Below are 20,389 nucleotides of genomic sequence, written 5' to 3' on the forward strand. Positions count from 1 at the left end.
ACCATTGGTCCAACTAGCTCTGTATTGTCTGTATTAGGGCAATAAATAAATTCATGAAAGATAAATAAATTTACATAAATAAATAAATATATTTATTTATAAATGTAAATGTATTAACTTTCATAACTTTTGAATTAATTGAGTTGTTCATTGGTGAATACTTTGGGGAAATAAAGAAATTAATTTTTGCTGCATTATTTTATTTTGGTGCATTTGCAAATTAATTTAAAATGTTACTGAGTTTGTAATAGATTTTTGTCATGATGTATTTTCTCAATTAACAGAGTGTAATATTACAATAATCAGGATGCAGGCTTCCAAAAAAGAAAAAAAAGAGTTGAAGTTAAAAAGGGGTGCTTGCAGAGGAACCACCATTATATAATATTTGATTACTTTGGGCTTGTTACTCATCATCTGGGCTTGTGACAATCTCACTGAAATGCACTGCTGTAGTAGATTTATGTGCTCTTCTGATTTTGACTTTTGCAGGGTACAGATTACAGGGTACAGACACTTCTTATGAAGTGTCATAAGAAACCATGAAAATTGGTTTAACCAGAAATCATGGCAAGATGCAAAAAATTAAACACCTGTCCTGGCAATGATGGCTCTGGAGAACTGCCTTCAGCTCTCTGCATCTTACAGAAGGGAGGAAATGCAGATGGGGTAGAGGAAAGCAGAACAGGCAGGATGTGTGTTTGTGGAAGAAGCCTATTGAGAAAAGGAAGGCAGTACTCATTGTGATCATTTTTTCTTAATCACCCGTTATCTTTTTTCAGTACTTTTATGAGTTGAGTTGATTGTGCTATACACTTTTTTAAAAAAAAAAGACTTCAAAAGTGGGGATTTTATGTTGCTGAACATCTTCCCCAATATCATCACTTAGATTTCTGTTTGGCTTCTTGTCACAACTGGACAAGAAATTTGCTTTCCTGCCTTGTAGATGGAGGAATATTTGAGTGCTAGAGGATGCTCAGATACGTCTCTATAACGCTAGTATGGAATTCAATCTATTTATTAATGGTTCTTTAAGAGGAAGTTAAAGAATTCATCTCAGATTTTCACATATACTTTTACTGTAATTCATCTCAGATTTTCACATATGCTTTTTCGTACAGCGTGTTGTAGAATCATGCAAAAAAAGATAAAAAAGAATTGAGGACTGATAAATCATGGACAGAGTGAGTGAAGATCTACATCAGGAACAAGGGAGGCAAATAAAGAGCTACACTGGGATCTGTTGCCCCTGTGGATCCTGCTGCCTGGGGCTCAAACTGTTTTTGAGAACAGATATCAAAGTCCAAGTACATGTTTTAATTGTGATATCCCTTTCTGTCTTACAGGTACGTTATCCCATCCTTGCAAAGATCTGATGCTGGTTTTTATCAGTGTGTTGTGAGGAACAGAATGGGGGCACTCCTGCAAAGAAAATCAGAAGTTCAAGTGGCATGTATGTATGATTGGCATTTATTTCAAAAATTTCCTAATTTTTGCTCATTTTTGCAGATTACAATGTCATAGTCATTTTCCTGACCATTAGCTCAGGCCAGTTCTGTTGTCTCAGAAAGGAATAAAGTTGTCCCCATTTCATCTCACAGAGCATGCTTAGTATGAGGTGAGTGCTTACCTGGACACTAATTCCATCTTCCAAATATATCAGTTGACAATGCAGACAGTTGTTATGCCTATAGTTTGGCAAGCTAAAGACCACCAAGGATAAGCCGCCCTTTTATGTGCCGAGGTTAGGAAGCTGCTAAAAATGCACATACAAAGCACCCAAAAGAGAGGTCAGGTTTAAATTCAGCGGAAATTAAATTCAACTGGAAATTAATGGGTTGGTTGACAGTCAACTACTCCAGTAAGACTGCGTGAGCCAACTCATTCAGGGCTGACACATCCAAACCTCTGATTGTAGAAACTGCCAAGCTTGACCTCTGGTTAAATACTTGACTTTTACTTGGGCATAAGTGTTGATTTTCTCAATTATAGATGCCAAGACATGTGCCTTGTAAAATGAGTCTGATCTCATAATCAGCCAGTGCTTTGGGGTTTTTTTATAGCCAATATTCTCTCCAAACTTAAAAAAGTTTCCATCTGAACTCTGAAAAACATGACTGTAGATATAGTGTACATATTCTAAACTGTGATTCAGTTGTTAGATTTCCTTTAAGATTTTCTAGCAAAAAACCCTATATCAGTATTTCTGTTTCACCTTTCTGCTCATTCAAGGGGCATTCAAGGTGACTCACAAAGTAAATTGTCTTCCCTTCCTCCTCTGGTTTTTCTCCATTTCATTTTCCCACCTAAGCATGACTAGGCAGGGCTGTTTAGGCCAACCTTTTTGGCTGATTAGGCCAAAAACATTTATATCTACTTCTGCTGAAAAGCTCATTAGCTAGATAAGCCAACTTTTCAGAGAGCAGTTGCTGAAGGTTGTACTGGGTAGTTGGGGTTTACACTGTTCAAGGCTCAGATTATTTTGCAGATGGAGGGCATTTGCAAGATAATCTTCATCTTCTGAATTATTTCAGTCCAACCAGTGTTTGAGCTGTCTCCCGCCCTCTCCTGCCTTGTTTCTTTATAACTCAGAACCAAACTTCACATTATGGAGACTAGCAGGATCTTAGCTTAAAATCAGCCCAAACTGGTTGAACTGGAGCAGTGGTATTAAACTCCCTTTCCCTGTGTTGTTTCCTCAATCTAAACTATTCCTCTCAGTCACCTGAAGGTGAGAAGGGAGGACTTACCTTGTCACACAAACCCATTGAACCTCAGAACCCCAGGTGGATGAGGGAGTTTGGCTTCAAAGGAAGCCCCAATCTCACCCTCTGAACCACAAAGTCCAAGAAGTGAGTCTCGGGGCTGACCCATAACCTGAAAGGTGACTACAGGGCATCACTAGGCTAAACCAAACTTCTTTTCCCACACCTAAACTGCCCAAAGTGACCAAATCTAGATGAATAACCTATTTAAACAACACAGCAAACCAACAAACACTCTGTCCTTCTACTGAGTATGAAGTAGGTATATTTTCCCAATCTGCATTTTTGCAATCCAAAATGAGGATTGGGGGGAAATCCTACATGGCCCCCCCTAGTGGTGACCCTGAAGCAATAGGGTGACAGGGAGGGAGAGTGAAAGCTGCTGCAAACTCAGAGGTTGGAGGGAAAGCAGATTGTCCCTTTTAGAGGGTCCAAGCCCTGCCCCCCCCCAGACCACCTTAGGAATGCACCCATTGGTGCCAAGGATTTTCCCACTGTGTCTCGCTTGCAAAGGTGCCCAGCCTTCTAGGCACCATCTAAGCCTTTTGACTGAAGGTTCTTCTTTCTATATTGGAGAACTTTGAAACTGGATTAAAAAAAAAAAAACTTAATCTGTATCAGTAAATTAGTAAGTTTAGAAATTATGTCCCAAGCAGGGCTGTCTTTGGCAGATGCGGCGCCGGGGTGCAAATATCCTCCCAGCGCCCCCAAATTACCACCGATAGTGGGGGGCGAGCTGTGCCCTGCCGCAGAGGCTTGGGAGGGAAGCTGTGTGCCAGCCAGCCATATGGTTAGCAGGGTGCAGCTTCCATCCTAAGCCTCTGTGGGGATCACTCTCCTCCCTCGGAGGCTTGGGAAGGAAGCTGCACGCCTGCCAGCCATATGGTTGACGGGGCGCAGCTGGCGGGTGTGCAGGGAAAGGAGAGGCCGCTGGCAAAGCCACACAGCTCCCCCACTTGCTGGGGCGCCCCTGAGAGGCCGGCGCCCTGGCACAATGAACCACTAACCCCTATGGGAAAGATGGCTCTGGTCCCAAGATCTGGTATTACTGGAGGAGAATATGGAGAGTCCTTCCCATGGAATTGAGGCATCTTCAGTTAACTTCTTCTGTTAGTGGAAAATTTTATCCACCAGTTCCATATCATCATCTGCCTGTGGAGAAGACAAGTAGAAATATCACAAGTAAGATGAAGTTTCACTGTTTGTTTATACTCTACACGTCTCTGTCTGAGACTTTGATTATTGTTCCTCAGGGCACTTAACTGGAAGGTCAGCAACAGTGGCTGTCATTTGATAAATGGCAGGAAGATGAAGTGGGTGAATGGAATTCTTTATTAGACATGACCATTTACAAGGAAGTGATTAAATGGAGAAGATAGGTATCATGAGGGAAAATGTGCTGAATTTATTTTTCCTGCAGTTTAATATTAGCATCAAGAATAATAATGTATAATGCTGTATGAATTGGTCAAGCAGCCACCCACTCTTTTAGCTAGTCATTATTTAATTCCTGTTCTGCAGATATCATGCAACACAGACTAGTTAAAAAAGCTAATGGGACTGTAAAATATTTAAGGTTTAACCAATATTGGATTTGTGCAGAAACTAATAGTGGGGCTATCTTAGCCATATTTGATTATTCTTTATTTATTTATATACAATTATATAGAATTTCTGTCCCACCCTTCTATTGCTGGGGGCCTTACAACAACACTACATGTTCTAAGACATCTTGAGTGAACTGTCAAATTGCCCAATTCTTCCCCACCTCCATTCTGAAGTGTGAATGTTAATCTCACTTAAGCATTACATAGTATATACATAATGTAATTTAACATAATGTAGCATATTATATAAAGCAGTAACACCCACATAAATACTTTGAGCATTACAGCTACACGTTGCATGCTCATTTTATTAGAAAAGCACTTTTGGAATCATACCGTTTTCGCCCGAATATAAGCCACACCTGAATATAAAGCCACACCTCCTATAAAATTGGAGGGGTGGGGAGAAAAAATGAAAAAATATCCAAATATAAGCCACTCAATTCCTCACTGCTCCTGGCTGCATTCTGGGGGGGGGGGGAGCTACGCTGCATTGCTGGCGGCCTTTCCTTTTCCTCACTCTCTCCCTTCCCAGCCTTGGGGGAGAGGACAGAGAACTATGTGTGGGGCGGGCACCACTTTGCCCCACTCCTGGCACTGTTTGCCCCACTCCTGGCACTGTTTGCCCCACGCTCCTGACTGCGTACCGTAAGGTCGCAAATATAAACCACACTTTAACTTTTCAGTCGGAATTGGGGGGGGGGGAGTGAGGCTTATATTCAGGCCAACACGGTATATCTTCCCAAAATATAATTATTCTCATAGGGTATGATAGATGAAACCAGTTTCCAGTGTAGGCACTAGTTGTGCTAAATCCTCTAATAAGGGAATTGACAGAGAAAACTTATACTCGCATTACACCAGGACTGGAGATACACTGCCGCTGTTCCAAGTGAATTCCTGCCATATCCAGTGTGTGCTCAGCGTGGAGGGGAGGGAAAAACTGCACACAGCAAAAAATATAAAGGAACGGCTAAGGGAGCTGGGCATGTTTAGCCTGGAGAAGAGGAGGTTAAGGGGTGATATGATAGCCATGTTCAAATATATAAAAGGATGTCACATAGAGGAGGGAGAAAGGCTGTTTTCTGCTGCTCCAGAGAAGCGGACACGGAGCAATGGATCCAAACTACAAGAAAGAAGATTCCACCTAAACATTAGGAAGAACTTCCTGACAGTAAGAGCTGTTCGACAGTGGAATTTGCTGCCAAGGAGTGTGGTGGAGTCTCCTTCTTTGGAGGTCTTTAAGCAGAGGCTTGACAACCATATGTCAGGAGTGCTCTGATGGTGTTTCCTGCTTGGCAGGGGGTTGGACTCGATGGCCCTTGTGGTCTCTTCCAACTCTATGATTCTATGATTCTATGATTCTAGGAGAAAAATGGCAGATACGTCCACAGCTCTCCTGGCAATACCGCCACAGCCCACCAGCCAATCACTGTACTAGGAGGGACATCCACAGGCCACAGAAAGAGTCAATGAATATATAAAGGAGATGCTCTCTCCCCAGTACACCTCCTGCATCACCACAGCAGGCAAAGCACAAGAGGACACCACTGTGCACCCACACCAGCAGCTCCAGTGGGACAGCCAGAAATGACCCAGGCTTCCCTCCAGGCATTTAAATATAAGAACATAATAATAGTCTTGCTGGATCTGGCCAATGGCCCTCCTAGTCCAGCATCCTGTTCTCACAGTGGCCAACCAGATGCTTGTGGGAAACATGCAAGTGGGACTCAAGCTGAGGAGTGTCCCCCCCCCTCCTGTGGCTTCCAGCAACTGATAATCTGTTTTTCATCAAAAAGTCAGTTCCCCAAGGCCTGTTCATGGAAGGACAGCAAGGGGGGGAAGCCAGTCTGACTTCTCTAGGGAGGGAATTCCAAAGCCTGGTAGGACTGAGAGCAGGATGGGTTCATATGAGGGAATAGAGTCTTTCAGACAGCCCGGACCTAAGCCATATGGGGCTTTGTAAGTCATAGCCAGGGACACAGGTGGTGCTGTGGGTTAAACCACAGAGCCTAGGACTTGCTGATCAGAAGGTCGGCGGTTCGAATCCCTGTGACGGGGTGAGCTTCCGTCGCTCGGTCCCTGCTCCTACCAACCTAGCAGTTCGAAAGCACGTCAAAGTGCAAGTAGATAAATAGGTACCGCTCCAGCAGGAAGGTAAACAGCATTTCCGTGCGCTGCTCTGGTTCACCAGAAGCGGCTTAGTCATGCTGGCCACATGACCTGGAAGCTGTACACTGGCTCCTTCGGCCAATAAAGCGAGATGAGCGCCGCAACCCCAGAGTTGGTCACAACTGGACCTAATGGTCAGGGGCCCCTTTACTCTTTACCTAAGTCATAGCCAGCACTTTGAATTGTGCCTGGAAACAGACTGGTGGCCAGTGGAGAAGTTGTCATGTGTTCCCTATAACTAGCCCCAGCCAACAATGGCTCTTTGAACCAGCTGAAGTTTCTGAGCACTTTTCAATGGCAGCCCCACATAGAGTGTGTTGCAGTAATCCAAACAGGATGCAATTAAGGTGTGTGTCACCGTGCTTGCAATGAATTACATTTGAAGTATTTTTCTATACATGTCAAAGTTTAAATTCATAACATTCCTGGAAAAACATCAACAACATTCTTAGGCAACCTTTATGGTGCAGACCATCATTATACCCCTGAAATAATTAGCTGAGTTGTAAATTAATGCAGACAGAGACACATAAGAATTGCTAAACAATTCTTAATTAGAAAATGTCTGAATTGTGAAAGCTAAACTGATCATTTAACAACAGGGTTAATTAGGACTACTTGCATGGTTCAATACTTCTTTTTAAGTAGGTAATCTGATTACAATAGTAAACAAAAGATGCAGACTTTGCGAACTATATGCAGTTAATTATTTTAATCCTAGAAAAATCACACCGGTAATTAAAGCCTCTTCGGAGTAAGACCCTCCTCTCAGGAAGGGAGGGAGTTGATGGGAAGGAAGGGAGTTGATGGGAGTCAGATGAGGATGGGGTGTGGTTCCAACAGCTCCACTCAAAAACTCCTAGGTTGGAAGAGCCGCTAGAACAATGTCTGTGCACCTGCTCAGTGCCTGTCTTCAGATCTCTTGTCTATGTTGTACCTGCCCATGGACTGCTCTATCCTTGCCTCTTGCCTGACCCTTTGTTGTGCACTCCATTTGCTTGGATTGGTGATGGATACTGCTTTGGTTGCTGCTGGCAAGCTCCCCGTTTACTTAGAAGCCCAATGGTAACAGGATATATGAGCCAAGCTGGCAATTAAGTTCTTTCTCTCAATTTCCCCATTTTCAGATGGATGTCTACTGGGGGAAAAGAGAGAGAGAGAATACTTGCGGAATATCTCCACCCCTTTATTCACCCTGGACACTGACGTCCAGCTATGAGGGGCTTCCAGTGGTTCCCTCATTGTGAGAAGTGAAGTTGCAGGGAACCTGGCAGAGAGCCTTCTCAGTAGTTGTGCCTATCCTGTGGAACACCCTACCATCAGATGTTAAAGAATTAAACAATGAAATGACTTTTCGTAGAAAGCTGCCCTGTTTCAGGGTGTGTGTGGAGTTTGATGTTTCATTTTGTCCCTTTATATTTTGTTGGAAGTTTCCCAGAGAGTTTGGGGTAACTCAGTCAAATGGCTGGGATATTATTATTATTATTATTAGTAGTAGTAGGAGGAGGAGGAGGAGGAGTGTGGTGCCACACCATCTTTCGAAGTGATGAAGCTTGCTTCACACTTTCTCTCTCATTATTTTAGTATTTATTTATAGCCTTCCACATCTACTGTATGTCTCAAGGCTGTGTCCAGGTGGTTTTAGGGTGGGATGACTGGGACTTGCCCTGGTCACTGCACTGCAGGGGGCACCAAATGCTGTAGAACAGAGCATGAGAGGTGTGTATTTGAGTGTGTGCGCACCAAATTCTAGCCTTACTCAGGGCGCTGAAGTTTGATAGCTCCAAGTCTGTCACTGGCAGTGTACAAGATATAATGGAGCAACAAAACAAAAAAAGAAAAGGCAAAAACATTTTTTAAAAAAGATGAATTTAAAAACTACAGAAAATATATACCCATGGCAGAAACTTTGGCACCTGATCCACCAATGACGATAAAATTAACGTCAATAGTTTTTATCACTATTGTCACTATTATTATTTTTTCTCCTTTTAGCTTTTATCCTGTATAGTTGGTTTGATCAGTGATGATGTTTTATTTTGGCAATGTTTATTTCTGGATTGCATTCTTGTAGTGGAGAGGTGGGATAGATTTCTATTAAAATAAAGATTCCGGTACCCCTTACTTGCCAAAAATCCCCGTGAAAGAGCTACCATAGAATTGCAACCTAAAGCTGTTTTGCTTACATGCGCCTTAGGAGTGTTTTTTATATTGCAAAATTACATTTTAGAAGCTCTTCTGCTGTTAAATGTGTCAATTTTCAATTGGGGGGAAAAGTCAATTGCCTGTCCAAGGAAATGCAAGCATGCCTTAGTGCTGACGGAGACATTTCTTGGGTGTCCTCCTAGAGTCACTGGGCTTTGCCTCATGCCTCGGTACACACCCGCAAACTTGCACTCCTCAGCACTACCCCAAGGTTGTTATCTCTTGCTGCTTAATTATGGCAATGCCAATGACTGCTATAAAACATAATTATTATTCTCTGTGACCCCTTTTAAAAAAACGAGGCCTCATGTAAGATGAAACTTCTGGGTTTCTTAATGTAACTTCTCTTTGCAGACATGGGGAATTTCCAGGATGAGGACCAGAGGAAAACAGTGTCTGAAGGGCAAGCCACAATCCTAAACTTTCCACACATCACAAGCTACCCCAGACCGCAAGTGACTTGGTTTAGAGATGGGCACAAGATTATACCAAGCAGCAGAATGTAAGTTAAAGTAAATTATTGTTTAAAATATGACTAATTGCACTTGATAATGCTGCTTACACGTTAAGCACCCTAATTAAGGTCTAGAGATAATAAAGCAAGCTAATGCATCTTCTGTATAGTGGAGATATGTGGGTGTTTTAGGACTGGGTCTAAAACCCTTCAGCAGAATAATTTATGTGATGATAATATTTTGGCCTACTCCTGTAGCAGCCTGATCCTTGCTCTTTCTAACCATTGTCTTGGCATGCTTTTAGGAAAGCACACAATTATCCGACGAGCAATGATTTCCGGTATTTACTTATAAAATGGGGTTTTGCATACTGTGCTGCTGTGCTTGATACTCTTTTCTTTGACAATGAAATGGCAATTAGTTTTTGTTTTCTTTTATACTCTTTTACCCTGCAATGACAGTGTTTTTTTTTTCCTTTGGTCTAATTAGCACTTCACCCATTCATAGTGAAACAGTTGCACTCTGATTACCTAAGCATTGTCTCTAGGTGTACCAATGTTCTCAATTTTGACACATCTAAAATGCCAATCTGATTTTAACTTGAGCTTTACCCTTCCTGTTAATTAGGGTATTTTAAAACATATTTTAGTCCTCCAGCATTTCCCTTATGTAATTTAGTTAGCAATTAATGGATCATCAAGGCTTTTTGTATGTAGTGGATCAGCAATGTAAGAAGAGCAATGTACATACATCCAGCTGTCCAAGGAATGTTATAGGAGGATTGTGTGTGTAATAGTTGACTGTACCTCCTTGTCTCTTGCCGTTAAACCCTCTATGACCGCCCCCCTCCTTATCTCTCCACTCTTATATCATGATATGTCTCTGGCAGGGCTGGATTTAGGTTTGATGAGGCCCTAAGCTACTGAAGGTAATGGGGGCCTTTATATGTCCAGCTGTCCTTTGTCAACAACAAATTGTTGCTGTTTTTTGTGTTGAATATATTCTATATGGTAATTTATGGACCTAATAGGTATCTAAAGCCATTTGGACATAACAAAATATGTATTTTACCAAAGTAATTGTTGAACTGAAATACAACTAAGAAGATGTATATTTTTGGGGGGGCCCAAGAGAGTGGGGCCCTAAGCTATAGCTTGTTTAGTTTATACATTAATCCAGCACTGGTCTCTGGCCATTAGCTTCACCCCTCAGAAGTTTCCTGGCTCCTCCCTAAAAATTGTCATTCATTTCATTAGTTATATGTTGCTTCTCAGGGATGTTCCTTCCCTGAGGTACCTCACAACTTATTAAAACAAAGCATAAGATAACACAAATATAAAACTATAATGTAAAACACAGCTAATCTAAAACAGTATTGGAAGAAAATAATAGACTTAAACTCACTCAAAAGCTGGCTGGCTTTCTTTCTGTAGGGTTCTCCTAAAAAGCAGCAGAGAGGAGGCCATATGCATCTCCCTGGTGGCAAAGAGGTTTCAGAAGTGATGGGGTCATGACAGGAAAGGCCTTGTCCCTGGTACTTACCAGCCTAACAATTTTTGCTGAAGGACCAGAGAGCAGGGCCTCAGAAGCCAAGCGTAAGGCTCTGGCAGGTTGATATGAGTGCAGGTGGCCTCAAAAGACTCCTCCTCCTGCTGCCCTATAATCTGTGGAAATGCCTCCTGGAACACCTGCATGATACTATGTCTTTTGCTTCAAATCCATCCCCCAAACCTACTTTTTATTTGAAGCCTTTGGTACAACCCTATCTATAACTCCTTGTTACTGAAGCTACTGTGTGTTGTTTCCCTGTTCGCCTCTGCCTCTCCTCCATCTTTTGATTGCACAGTATTAAATTTTAGACACTGGGTTTCTTGGGACAGGGATCTGCCCTCTTGTTCTCTGTAAAAGTACCATGGACATTAATGGCAATTTATTATTAAAAATACTTTTAATCAGGGAGAACATTCTATCTTGTTAATTTTGTGATGCTTTTACCCTTTCCTTGTTAAGCACAATGAATATTTGGTTACCTTTAATTGTGTATTAATAAATGTTATGCCATTGAATATATGGGGGCAGCTTTGTCAGAACAAAAGACTAAATATCAAGGCAGTGGAATTCAGGATGGAGTTACTAGGGGTTCCGTTGCTTCAGAAATATAAATGTTAGAATTAAAATGTATCAAAATATAGACAGCACTCACTTAATTTACATTTTAATATCTATTTTTGTTATTTTCCAAGCTTGTATATACCAATGCTCAGATAGTAAGGATTTAGCCTTACTATCACTGATAAATTTGTAAAGTAGAAACTATATATTCTGATGTTTAACATTAACATACTAATTTACTTTTTATTTTTTAAATAATCTGTCGAGAGAGAACTCATTATAGTTCCTGACACATTATCTCATCATTCTTCTTTTGGATATATTTTTGCAAACTTTGTTCATTCCTCCTTATTCTTCCTAACGGTTACTATTGACACCTTAAGATGGTTTCTGTTCCTACTAGAGACACCCTGAACTTGTAATAAGTAGAGAAAATAGTCCAATTTCTTATTCTTCTTTGTGGGTCATTAAGTGGGTCATTAAGTTAAGAACTGTCAGTTATTTAGGCTAGGATAGAAAACCATTATGATTCAGTGAAGAGATGAGTTTTCACCTTCCTTCCCTCGTCAAAAGTCAAGAGAGAGAGCCTGCATATATGAAACTGAAGAAGGGAGTTTTCTTCAAGGGGGAAGAAAAGCCCCTGGGCAATTTATTTCAGATACTAAGGATTGTAAATTAAATAGTTTCATAACTCAAAAATGAATAATCATTTTTTTTAAAAAAAAAAACACCCCGTTCAACAATGTATTGATTCAGCTGGCAAATTTTTTTAGCTGTGTTTGGCAAGGAGTGTTTTTGCTAGCAGTTCATTGCACATTAAATACAATGTGTAAAACACATGCACACACAGACCACACTATTCATTGTTACCTTGTCCTTGGCTACATTTCTGGCTGGTTCTTCAAGAGATGAGTCATGCTGTATACTCCAGGATGCTCCATTTTTACTTTGGTTGTGGCTAGGGTAGCCTCTTTAATGCTCTACAGAAATAACATTAAAAACAGTTCAAAAGTGGGATCTTAAAACTGTAAGGTCACATTCTACCATCTGAAGGTGAGACTTTACTTTCTGACGGCTACATTTTCTCTATCCCAGTAATGCTACCAAATTTAGCTCCTGTTGTAATGTGTGTGTTTTTTTACTAGTAAATCACTTAAACTCAGAAGAAATGCAATGTTTTTCTTTACTCTTGTCCTATACCTAACAATCTGCATGTTTTGCTTAAGGCTAGAAGCTGGTTCAGTAAAGATGAGATTTTACATTTTCAGAAATGGGATCATCCATTGTGTGTTCCTTTCTTCCATTTAAATAAGTGAAACTTTCTTCTGAGTAAACATGAATAGGTCTTACTTGCAATTGTATTTTTATTATTGTTTAATATGAAGGAATGGTTATTGAAGTTATTGGAGGCAATGTTTATGTGTTTGATTAGAGAAAAACCATTAATTGTTTTGGACTTTTTGTGGGAAAAGGAAAGGGAAAGAATTTGAGAGATTTGGGTCTGAAGATTGAGAAAATATTGCCCAACAGAAAGTAGAATAGTTGGATGTTATCCTAGAGTGAATATTTTGAATAATTTCTTTTATGTGACTGACAGTCGGAAAACTAGAAGTCCTTTTAATCTTTTCTTTTCTTCTTTCATTCTTTTCTTTCTTCTTTTATTTTTCCTTTGGTGTCCTCTGCTCTGAGCCATTACTGGGGTCCAAGGATTACACTCACACATGGAGGTAATGGATGGATGGAAGTACCCTGAGTGGGAGGAAGGGAAGGAAGACCTCTCAGGGTGAGAGATTGGGAGAAGAAGGGAAAGCTCCCAGGTGAAAGCTGGGAGGGCTCACCACTTTCTGTGTGAGACAAGGGTTAAGAAATACCTTTAAGAGAGGACTCTGTGTTTTCTCTCTCTGTTTTTGTTTTTATTTAGTTTCTTTTATCTTGTATTTTCATGAAAAGGGTTTAACAAAATTTTATGAAGAAATAAGAAAATAAAAGTTACAATGTATTTTCACAGCCTTAGGGTGTTTTGACCGATAGCATTTCACATCTAACCTTATGCAATTAAACAACTTTATTGCTTCATGGAGAAAGATGCTTTGCTGATTGGAGTTCCTTGTTCAGACAGTCAACTGAGTCAGCTTCATTAACTCTGAACTCCCAAAATTTGTGATCTTGCCCTGTCCAATACAGCTTTAAAGCATTCAAGCAACGGAGGAGGGTGACCAAGATAATTGAGAGTCTGGAAATCAAGCCTTGAGGAACAGTTGAGGGAGTTGCGTATGTTTAGCCTGGAAAAGAGGAGACTGCCAGGAAATATGATGCCATCTTCAAATATCTAAAGGACTGTCACAAGGACTATGGAGCAAGCTTGTTTTCTCCTGCTCTGAAGGGTAGAACTCGAACCAATGGATTCAAGGTACAAGAAAGGAGATTCTGACTAAACAATCAGAAAGAACTTTCTGAACAGTGAGAACTGTTCAAAAGTGAAATGATCCCTTCCAACTCTGCAATTCTACGGTTCAATGAAAGATCAGTTATTCTGGGAAGCAAAAGCCTCCATGCTGTATTTAGCCAGGTTCCTCTAGCAGCAAAAGAAGAAATGGAATATTCTCAAGAGAAGAGCGCTCACATTATTGTGGTTTTGAGGGATGGATTGGGGAGGACAAGTTTAGCTCCGTCCCATATCATTTACCAACTGTGGCATGTTTCTCACACTGCCTAATTATGGAGTCAACATAGTTTTATTCCATGGGAAAAGAGGTTACCTGTTCATTGAGACATCCTGATCTTTTCTTTTGGTGGTGCATAGCAAACTTGAGCAAACTGGCTTGCAGCTCCCGGGCAATTTGGCTGAAGAGTGGATATTCCACATTAATTATTTCCTGTTAGTTAACATTAAACTTTTGATTGTGAACTTGCCTTAGCACAGCTTATCAGTAGCATTTGATAAATACCTGTCTTAGCAAAGCTTATCTTTGAGTTCTCCTGTTGTGTATTTCTACAAATATCAGAATATTGTTTTGACTTTTTCTAAATTGTTGAAATCTAGATGCCTTCATTGTCATAGTGCATTGTAAAGTGATAGATATTAGGCTGCTTCTGAACTAATTTATTGGCTTTTGCATTAAACTGTTTTGCAATTTTTTTATTAATTATGCTGCCCAGTGCTTTGGTAGTCATTTCTCATATTTATTAAATAGTTCTTTAATGCATGCTGTGCTTGAAATGCTGCATCTAAAGGCTCCCTTGTGCTTGCTGGATCACTGCTCTGAAGATCGGAAGTGAAGTTATATCTTTTTAAGACTTTATCTATAAGGTGTCTATAGAGAAGTAGAATGCATGATTTGCTCCCTTCTTAAACCCATCCACAGTAAATATTCTGCACTGCTTTCATCCATTTGGTACTTGCTGATTTCCTTGAGGATTTTCTGATACACCAGCTGTTGTAGACGCCACCCCTGCTCAACTGTGATAGGATGATTTACCATTCTTGTGCCAGGAATGTAGTAATCCAATTTACTAATTTTGATCTCTTCATTACATGTTATCATTTTAAGCTCTTTAAGTTGTTTCAGCATCTTTTGGGTTTGCTTATATGCTTCACTCCTTATATTTATAGACAGAAAAAACTCTCACTAGGTGGTTGCTTTTTTATTTGAGTCGTGCTGATATTTAAATTTACAGTCTTCAGTATCTGAAAGAAAGTGGTTATTAGTTTTTTTCTTCAATAAAATCTGCCTTCTAGCAGTTAATGGAATTATTTTTGGTATAGAACAAGTTCAGTTCAAGTTATTGTCTGATATTCAGTAACATTTGAGATGTATAACTTAATTTATGACTAGTTTGCTAAGGCAACCAGAAGAACAATTAGTAAAGCATTTTTATCAGATAAGATCTTTTATATAACTGAACAGATGGCTAAGTTTTTCCTAATTACCTTGCACAGAAAAGGGCAACTGACCATATTAACAAAACTGGAGAAACTATATTTTGTGTATAGTTTGTGCTCTGCATTTTAACTTGAATGGGTCTTATGAATGTAATAAAGTTATGGATTGCCGGACAAAAATTATTAGCAAATGTAGCTCATCAAAAGTGACAGAGATATTTCATTCTCCTTGGCTTCTTTGCAAGAACAAGGAAGTCAACAGAATCACCTCAATTGTATTTCTTCTTCAGCTGTATGATGGGTGTCCAAAGGCTGCCCCGTGCTGTCTGGCATAGGTAAAGGTAAAGGGACCCCTGACCATTAGGTCCAGTCATGAACGACTCTGGGTTGCGGCGCTCATCTCGCTTTATTGGCTGAGGGAGCCGGTGTACAGCTTCTGGGTCATGTGGCCAGCATGACTAAGCCGCTTCTGGTGAACCAGAGCAGCGCATGGAAACGCCGTTTACCTTCCCGCCATAGCGGTGCCTATTAATCTACTTGCACTTTGACATGCTTTCGAACTGCTAGGTTGGCAGGAGCTCCTCAAGGGCACACTTAGTGTTTCTGTCTGTGCAAAGTCAAGACATGTGCAGCAGGGCTTCCTCTGGCTGTCTCACCCTCAAAACCTGTGAGGAATTCTCCCACTCCCAGTGCTAGTCATTCACAAGAGTGGCCCAAGCAGTTTCAGTCTTAAAAATCAGGCTAGTAGCCAGATTTCTGCAGGGTTGAAATTATGTTTAATCTTACATAAATTGCTATATTTTAGTTGCATTGTATTCAGAACAAGCATGTAGCCAGTATTTTCCATAGGTAGCTGATGTTTTTCGACCCAAGGTTGTGGTAGGCTACCTTGTGGCTAGGTCTTATGTTTGGATCACAAGTTGAATCACAAGACAATGATGAAAGGACCTGCAACCTGAGTGTCTTTGCTAATGTTTATATGTGCAATCAAGCTGCTTGCATTATACAGACACACAAAGAACTGCATGTTGCAGTTGGTCTTTGGGTGTTGCAGTAGAAGAAAGAGGGAGAAACAATATTTTTATTTTTTTAGCTAGAAAGCTACATTTTAGTAAAAGATGTTTAAAGGCTCACACTGGGACTAGTGTAAAAAAGTTTATAAGACTGAAAACAATATATCTTTTGCCATTTGTAACATTTTAAACCAGGTTTTGCAAGGAAAGGAACTTATTTCTTGTGTTAAAGAAGATTTATTCCTGTGCAAAGGTCACATCAGAGATCTTCCTCTGGTGCAGCAAGTAACATGCAGATCCCATCAATTGTCAAGCTGATTTGCCACATGATCAAGAAGGTTTTCCAAAAATGATAAATGAAGACTAGCCTTCTGTTATTTCTCAGCAGAATCTTAAGGCCTCACTTAAGAAGGAATGGGCTGAATCCTTTTGGGCAAGGGACCCACTGAGCACCAAAATCAATGGGCTGGCCAGTCTCTAGCAGGTAGATCTTATTAGTCAGGAAGGGTAAGAATTAAGGATACATGTGGTCAGCTGGGCCTCTCCAAGCTACTTGTCCACACACTTTGGAAAGCACATGACCCTGTAGCCATCCTATGCATGTGTAAAATAAAGTAATATTGTAATTAATTTAGAACTGCATAAAACAATATTGCCTGTTTGTGCATTTATCATAGTTGACTGAGCACCTGTCTCAAAAGCTCTCTGCCTTTTGGCACTTTACCAGAAATACCAAGACCTATGCAGTGCAGATTCACATGCACCTCTATGTTTCAACAACAGTATATCAGTGCGTGCTTGTTTTGTAAGTGGCTATTGTTTATATTTTTGTGGCTTTTCATAAGCTGCCCTGAGCATCAAATAATAAGGCAGTGTATGGATGCCTAACATAAAACTACAGATTTATGGTAGGTGTACATTTGAAGCCATGCTTTCTCTGCAGTAGCAAAGCTGCAAGGAGACTAGCTGCTCATGCAAAATCCAATACAACCTTGATTTGAAAGAGCAAATTATCTTAATTTTATCTTGTCTCATAAAGAGATTAGTATATAATTTTTCCCTTGGGAAATTGTATGTATGTACTAGTGTCAATCTGAGGAAACAAACACTGCAGGTGCTTATCACAGTAGACAGGAATACATGTTTTAGAAAGTGCAGGCTTCTTCTTAACTATAGGTTCTTTCCATCAAAGTGCATTCCTTTCTCTTCTAGCCAAGAACAGGAGTGTCTTATACCTCTTACACGTGTCATCCTCTTATAGTGTCCTATAATTGCTGCAATACACAGATGAAACACCTCAAACTTTCAGATTCTGTTGTTGTGTTAAGCTTGCTTGTGCAATAATATCAGCAGCCTGTCACATGCAGGTGGCTAGATCTTCCCAGGTGAATTATATACAATCTAGGTATTATTGTGTGTTTAAATGCTAGAACTACCACCCAACTCTATCACTGAAGGCTCAAGCGGCTTCAGTTTCTTCAAAACAAGACAGTCCCTGCCCCCAGGCTTACAATATAAAAAATGATGCAACACACAAGGGAAAGGGGGCAGGGAAGGAAGGCAAAAATCAAAACCAAAACTCAGGCACCAGTTTCTAAACAGTTGCTCCTATAATGATCAGCTGGCATAGTTGAGGGGCAGGAGGTGCCTGGTGAAGCTGGGCCTCCAGCAAATCTGGTGAAATGAGCCCTGCTTCCCAGCTCTCCCACTGCTGGAATTTTGTCAGGGCAGATTTATATAATCACAAACAAAAAATATTGTATATGTGAGGCGTGTTCACAAGAGTTGGTACAGCTGAACTAATACAAAGTTGTTGACCTCATCCATCGGTGGGGAGCCTAAACAAGGAAATTCCTAACCTCATATGTCTTTGTAATTGTTCTGTTGAAGTCTTTATTAACATCTTTTCATGCATGTAATGTTGTCAGGCATATTGTGCCCTTTCTTGCTAAGATAGATTGGCAAAGACTGCAATGGAACACTTAGAACATCACAGCTATAGTCGGTTACCTTCATATGGATAGAAAAGGAGGCAAATAAATAAATAAATCTCTGAAAATCACCTGCTAGGGCTTGCAGTTTTTGCTTTGATTATGCAATGGCTCAGCTTAATGTTCTATCTATCCATTTTTCACTTGAAAACAAACACCACTTTATTGTACGTGTGCTGAACCAATACCAGTGCTGCACTTCTCTGCAAATATTAGCCTGCCTTACAGCTTATGCCAGTTGCACATAATTGCATTTCACATATACCAGATAATACTTTAATTAAAATTGGGATAATTAGCATGTATTTTTAATGAACCATAAATTTTGAGATTGCCAAGCCAATGGTGCATTTTCTGAATAATACTGCTGCTTATGGTGGGGGGAGAAAAGAAAATGAAGCTTTTAAATATGCAAGGTTTATTTTTAGAATGTCAGTATTTATCCATACATACATTAAAACTCCCAGATCTGTATAGGTTGCTTTCTTGAGCTACACAGCTAGAGATATAAAAGCCAACACAATGAAGCTTCCCTCCCATTGTTAGGGTTTAATTTGAGTAAGTCTTATAAACCCTGCCTCCTAAATCATCTCAGTTTGTCATGGTCTCTTCAAATACGCTTTCCACTGCTGGGTGGCTGTTAATGCTTCATTACCTGCCTCATTTCCACCCTGGGTGTAGACATAAAAGTTTATCTTGTTGCCAGCAATGGATGTTGATGTGCCATAACTATTCCAACATGCAAAGGGCCTATGTTACACATATGCTCACTTATCTAGAAGTCCTGTGTGTGTTGGTTTTAATTTGGTTAAAATGGTGGTGGTGGTGGGGACTAGCTATGGTAAAATTTTAAAAAAGAGAATTCATTGGATATCTAAGATCCAGGTTTGGGGCAAGAACTCTTTGGTGAGAGAGCCCCAGCAGTGATTTAAAATCACAAAACATGTAGCAAAGTAAAGCATGGAAATCTAGGCTTCTAGACCTTGAAAATATCTCCTCCTAAGTTTCTTACTTACAATCTCTTCAAAGGTCAGATTCATGGCTTTTTCTATGCAAAATAGGAAAAGACAGGCTTAGGTTCCCCAAAAGGTAAATGTTTCTAAATTATTTGTATAGAAACACAAATATGGCTTGCTTAAGCCACACTGTCTAAGCTTGGGGCATCCAGCTTAGACCTCTCATTCATGTGGTGAAAGTAAAAAACCAAAGAGTTTGGTTCCTTTCCTCCCATGGTGAGGGGGTGCAACCTAGCTAATCCTGGGAGGATTCATGCATTTTTTTTTAGAGTTGAGCATGTTGGTTGTATGAGGCTGATATATCCAACAGTGTGTGAGTAGGATGTTCAGAAAGGATCCTTTTGGGACACATATCTAACAGTGATCTTAGTAATTAAAGTGAAAAGCACATAGTTTAGTACATTTCAAGGAGCGAAAAAGTATATCAGTACTACAGGCCATGACCTCTTCTCTTATAGTTTTTCTATAGATCTCTCTTGATGATCATTGACCTCTCTGCCTTTCCTGCCTTTCTTTATGTACTTTCAGAGACATTGCTTTTGTTGAGTAGCAGCAAGACAAGAGATCAAAAAAGCTAAATCAACAACCAGTGTCCACAACACCACTGCCAGGCAGGCCTTTTGTGCTATCAGAGCAAATAATCTCTTGGCCTTCCCTGCCTCCCTTCATGCCATTGTGGTGATGTTCAGAGGGCTGGTGCTGGCCACAATGCTATCTTGGCTCTGCACTGACTGTCCCTGTACAACTGGTCATGTTGTGCCAATGCCTGATGATCGTCTTCCAAAGCAACTACTCTATTCCAAACTTAAAAATGGAAAGTGCAATGCTGGTGGTCAACAAAAGAGGTTTAAAGACTGTCTCAAGGCAAATCTAAAAAAAAATGTAATATAAACACTGACAACTGGGAAACACTGGCATGCGAGCGCTTCAGTTGGAGAACAGCCTTTACCAAAGGTGTCATGGGCTTTGAAGACACTTGAACTCAGGACGCAAGGGAGAAACGTGCTAAGAGGAAGGCACACTTGGCAAATCCACACCATGATCAACTCTCACCTGGAAACCAATGTCCTCACTGTGGAAGGATGTGTGGATCCAGAATTAGCATCCACAGTCACTTACGGACTCACTGTTAAAACCGTGTTTATGGAAGACAATCTTACTCAGCTACGAATG

The 20,389-nt window shown here is 40.4% G+C and overlaps 1 protein-coding gene across 6 annotated transcripts in view; it reads left to right on the top strand.

Annotated features, from left to right (window-relative positions):
* Nucleotides 1-20,389, top strand: part of SDK1 (sidekick cell adhesion molecule 1) — a 588,002-nt gene that overhangs the window by 132,348 nt on the left and 435,265 nt on the right. For all 6 annotated transcript variants that reach the window (XM_077918733.1, XM_028706986.2, XM_077918736.1 and 3 more), the window contains exons 4-5: nucleotides 1,344-1,450; nucleotides 9,101-9,248. In XM_077918733.1, the coding sequence (XP_077774859.1) occupies nucleotides 1,344-1,450; nucleotides 9,101-9,248 (255 nt within the window). The remainder of the gene's footprint in view (nucleotides 1-1,343; nucleotides 1,451-9,100; nucleotides 9,249-20,389) is intronic.

Source organism: Podarcis muralis, chromosome 14, assembly GCF_964188315.1.
Source record: "Podarcis muralis chromosome 14, rPodMur119.hap1.1, whole genome shotgun sequence".
NCBI classification, from domain to species: Eukaryota; Metazoa; Chordata; class Lepidosauria; order Squamata; family Lacertidae; genus Podarcis; species Podarcis muralis.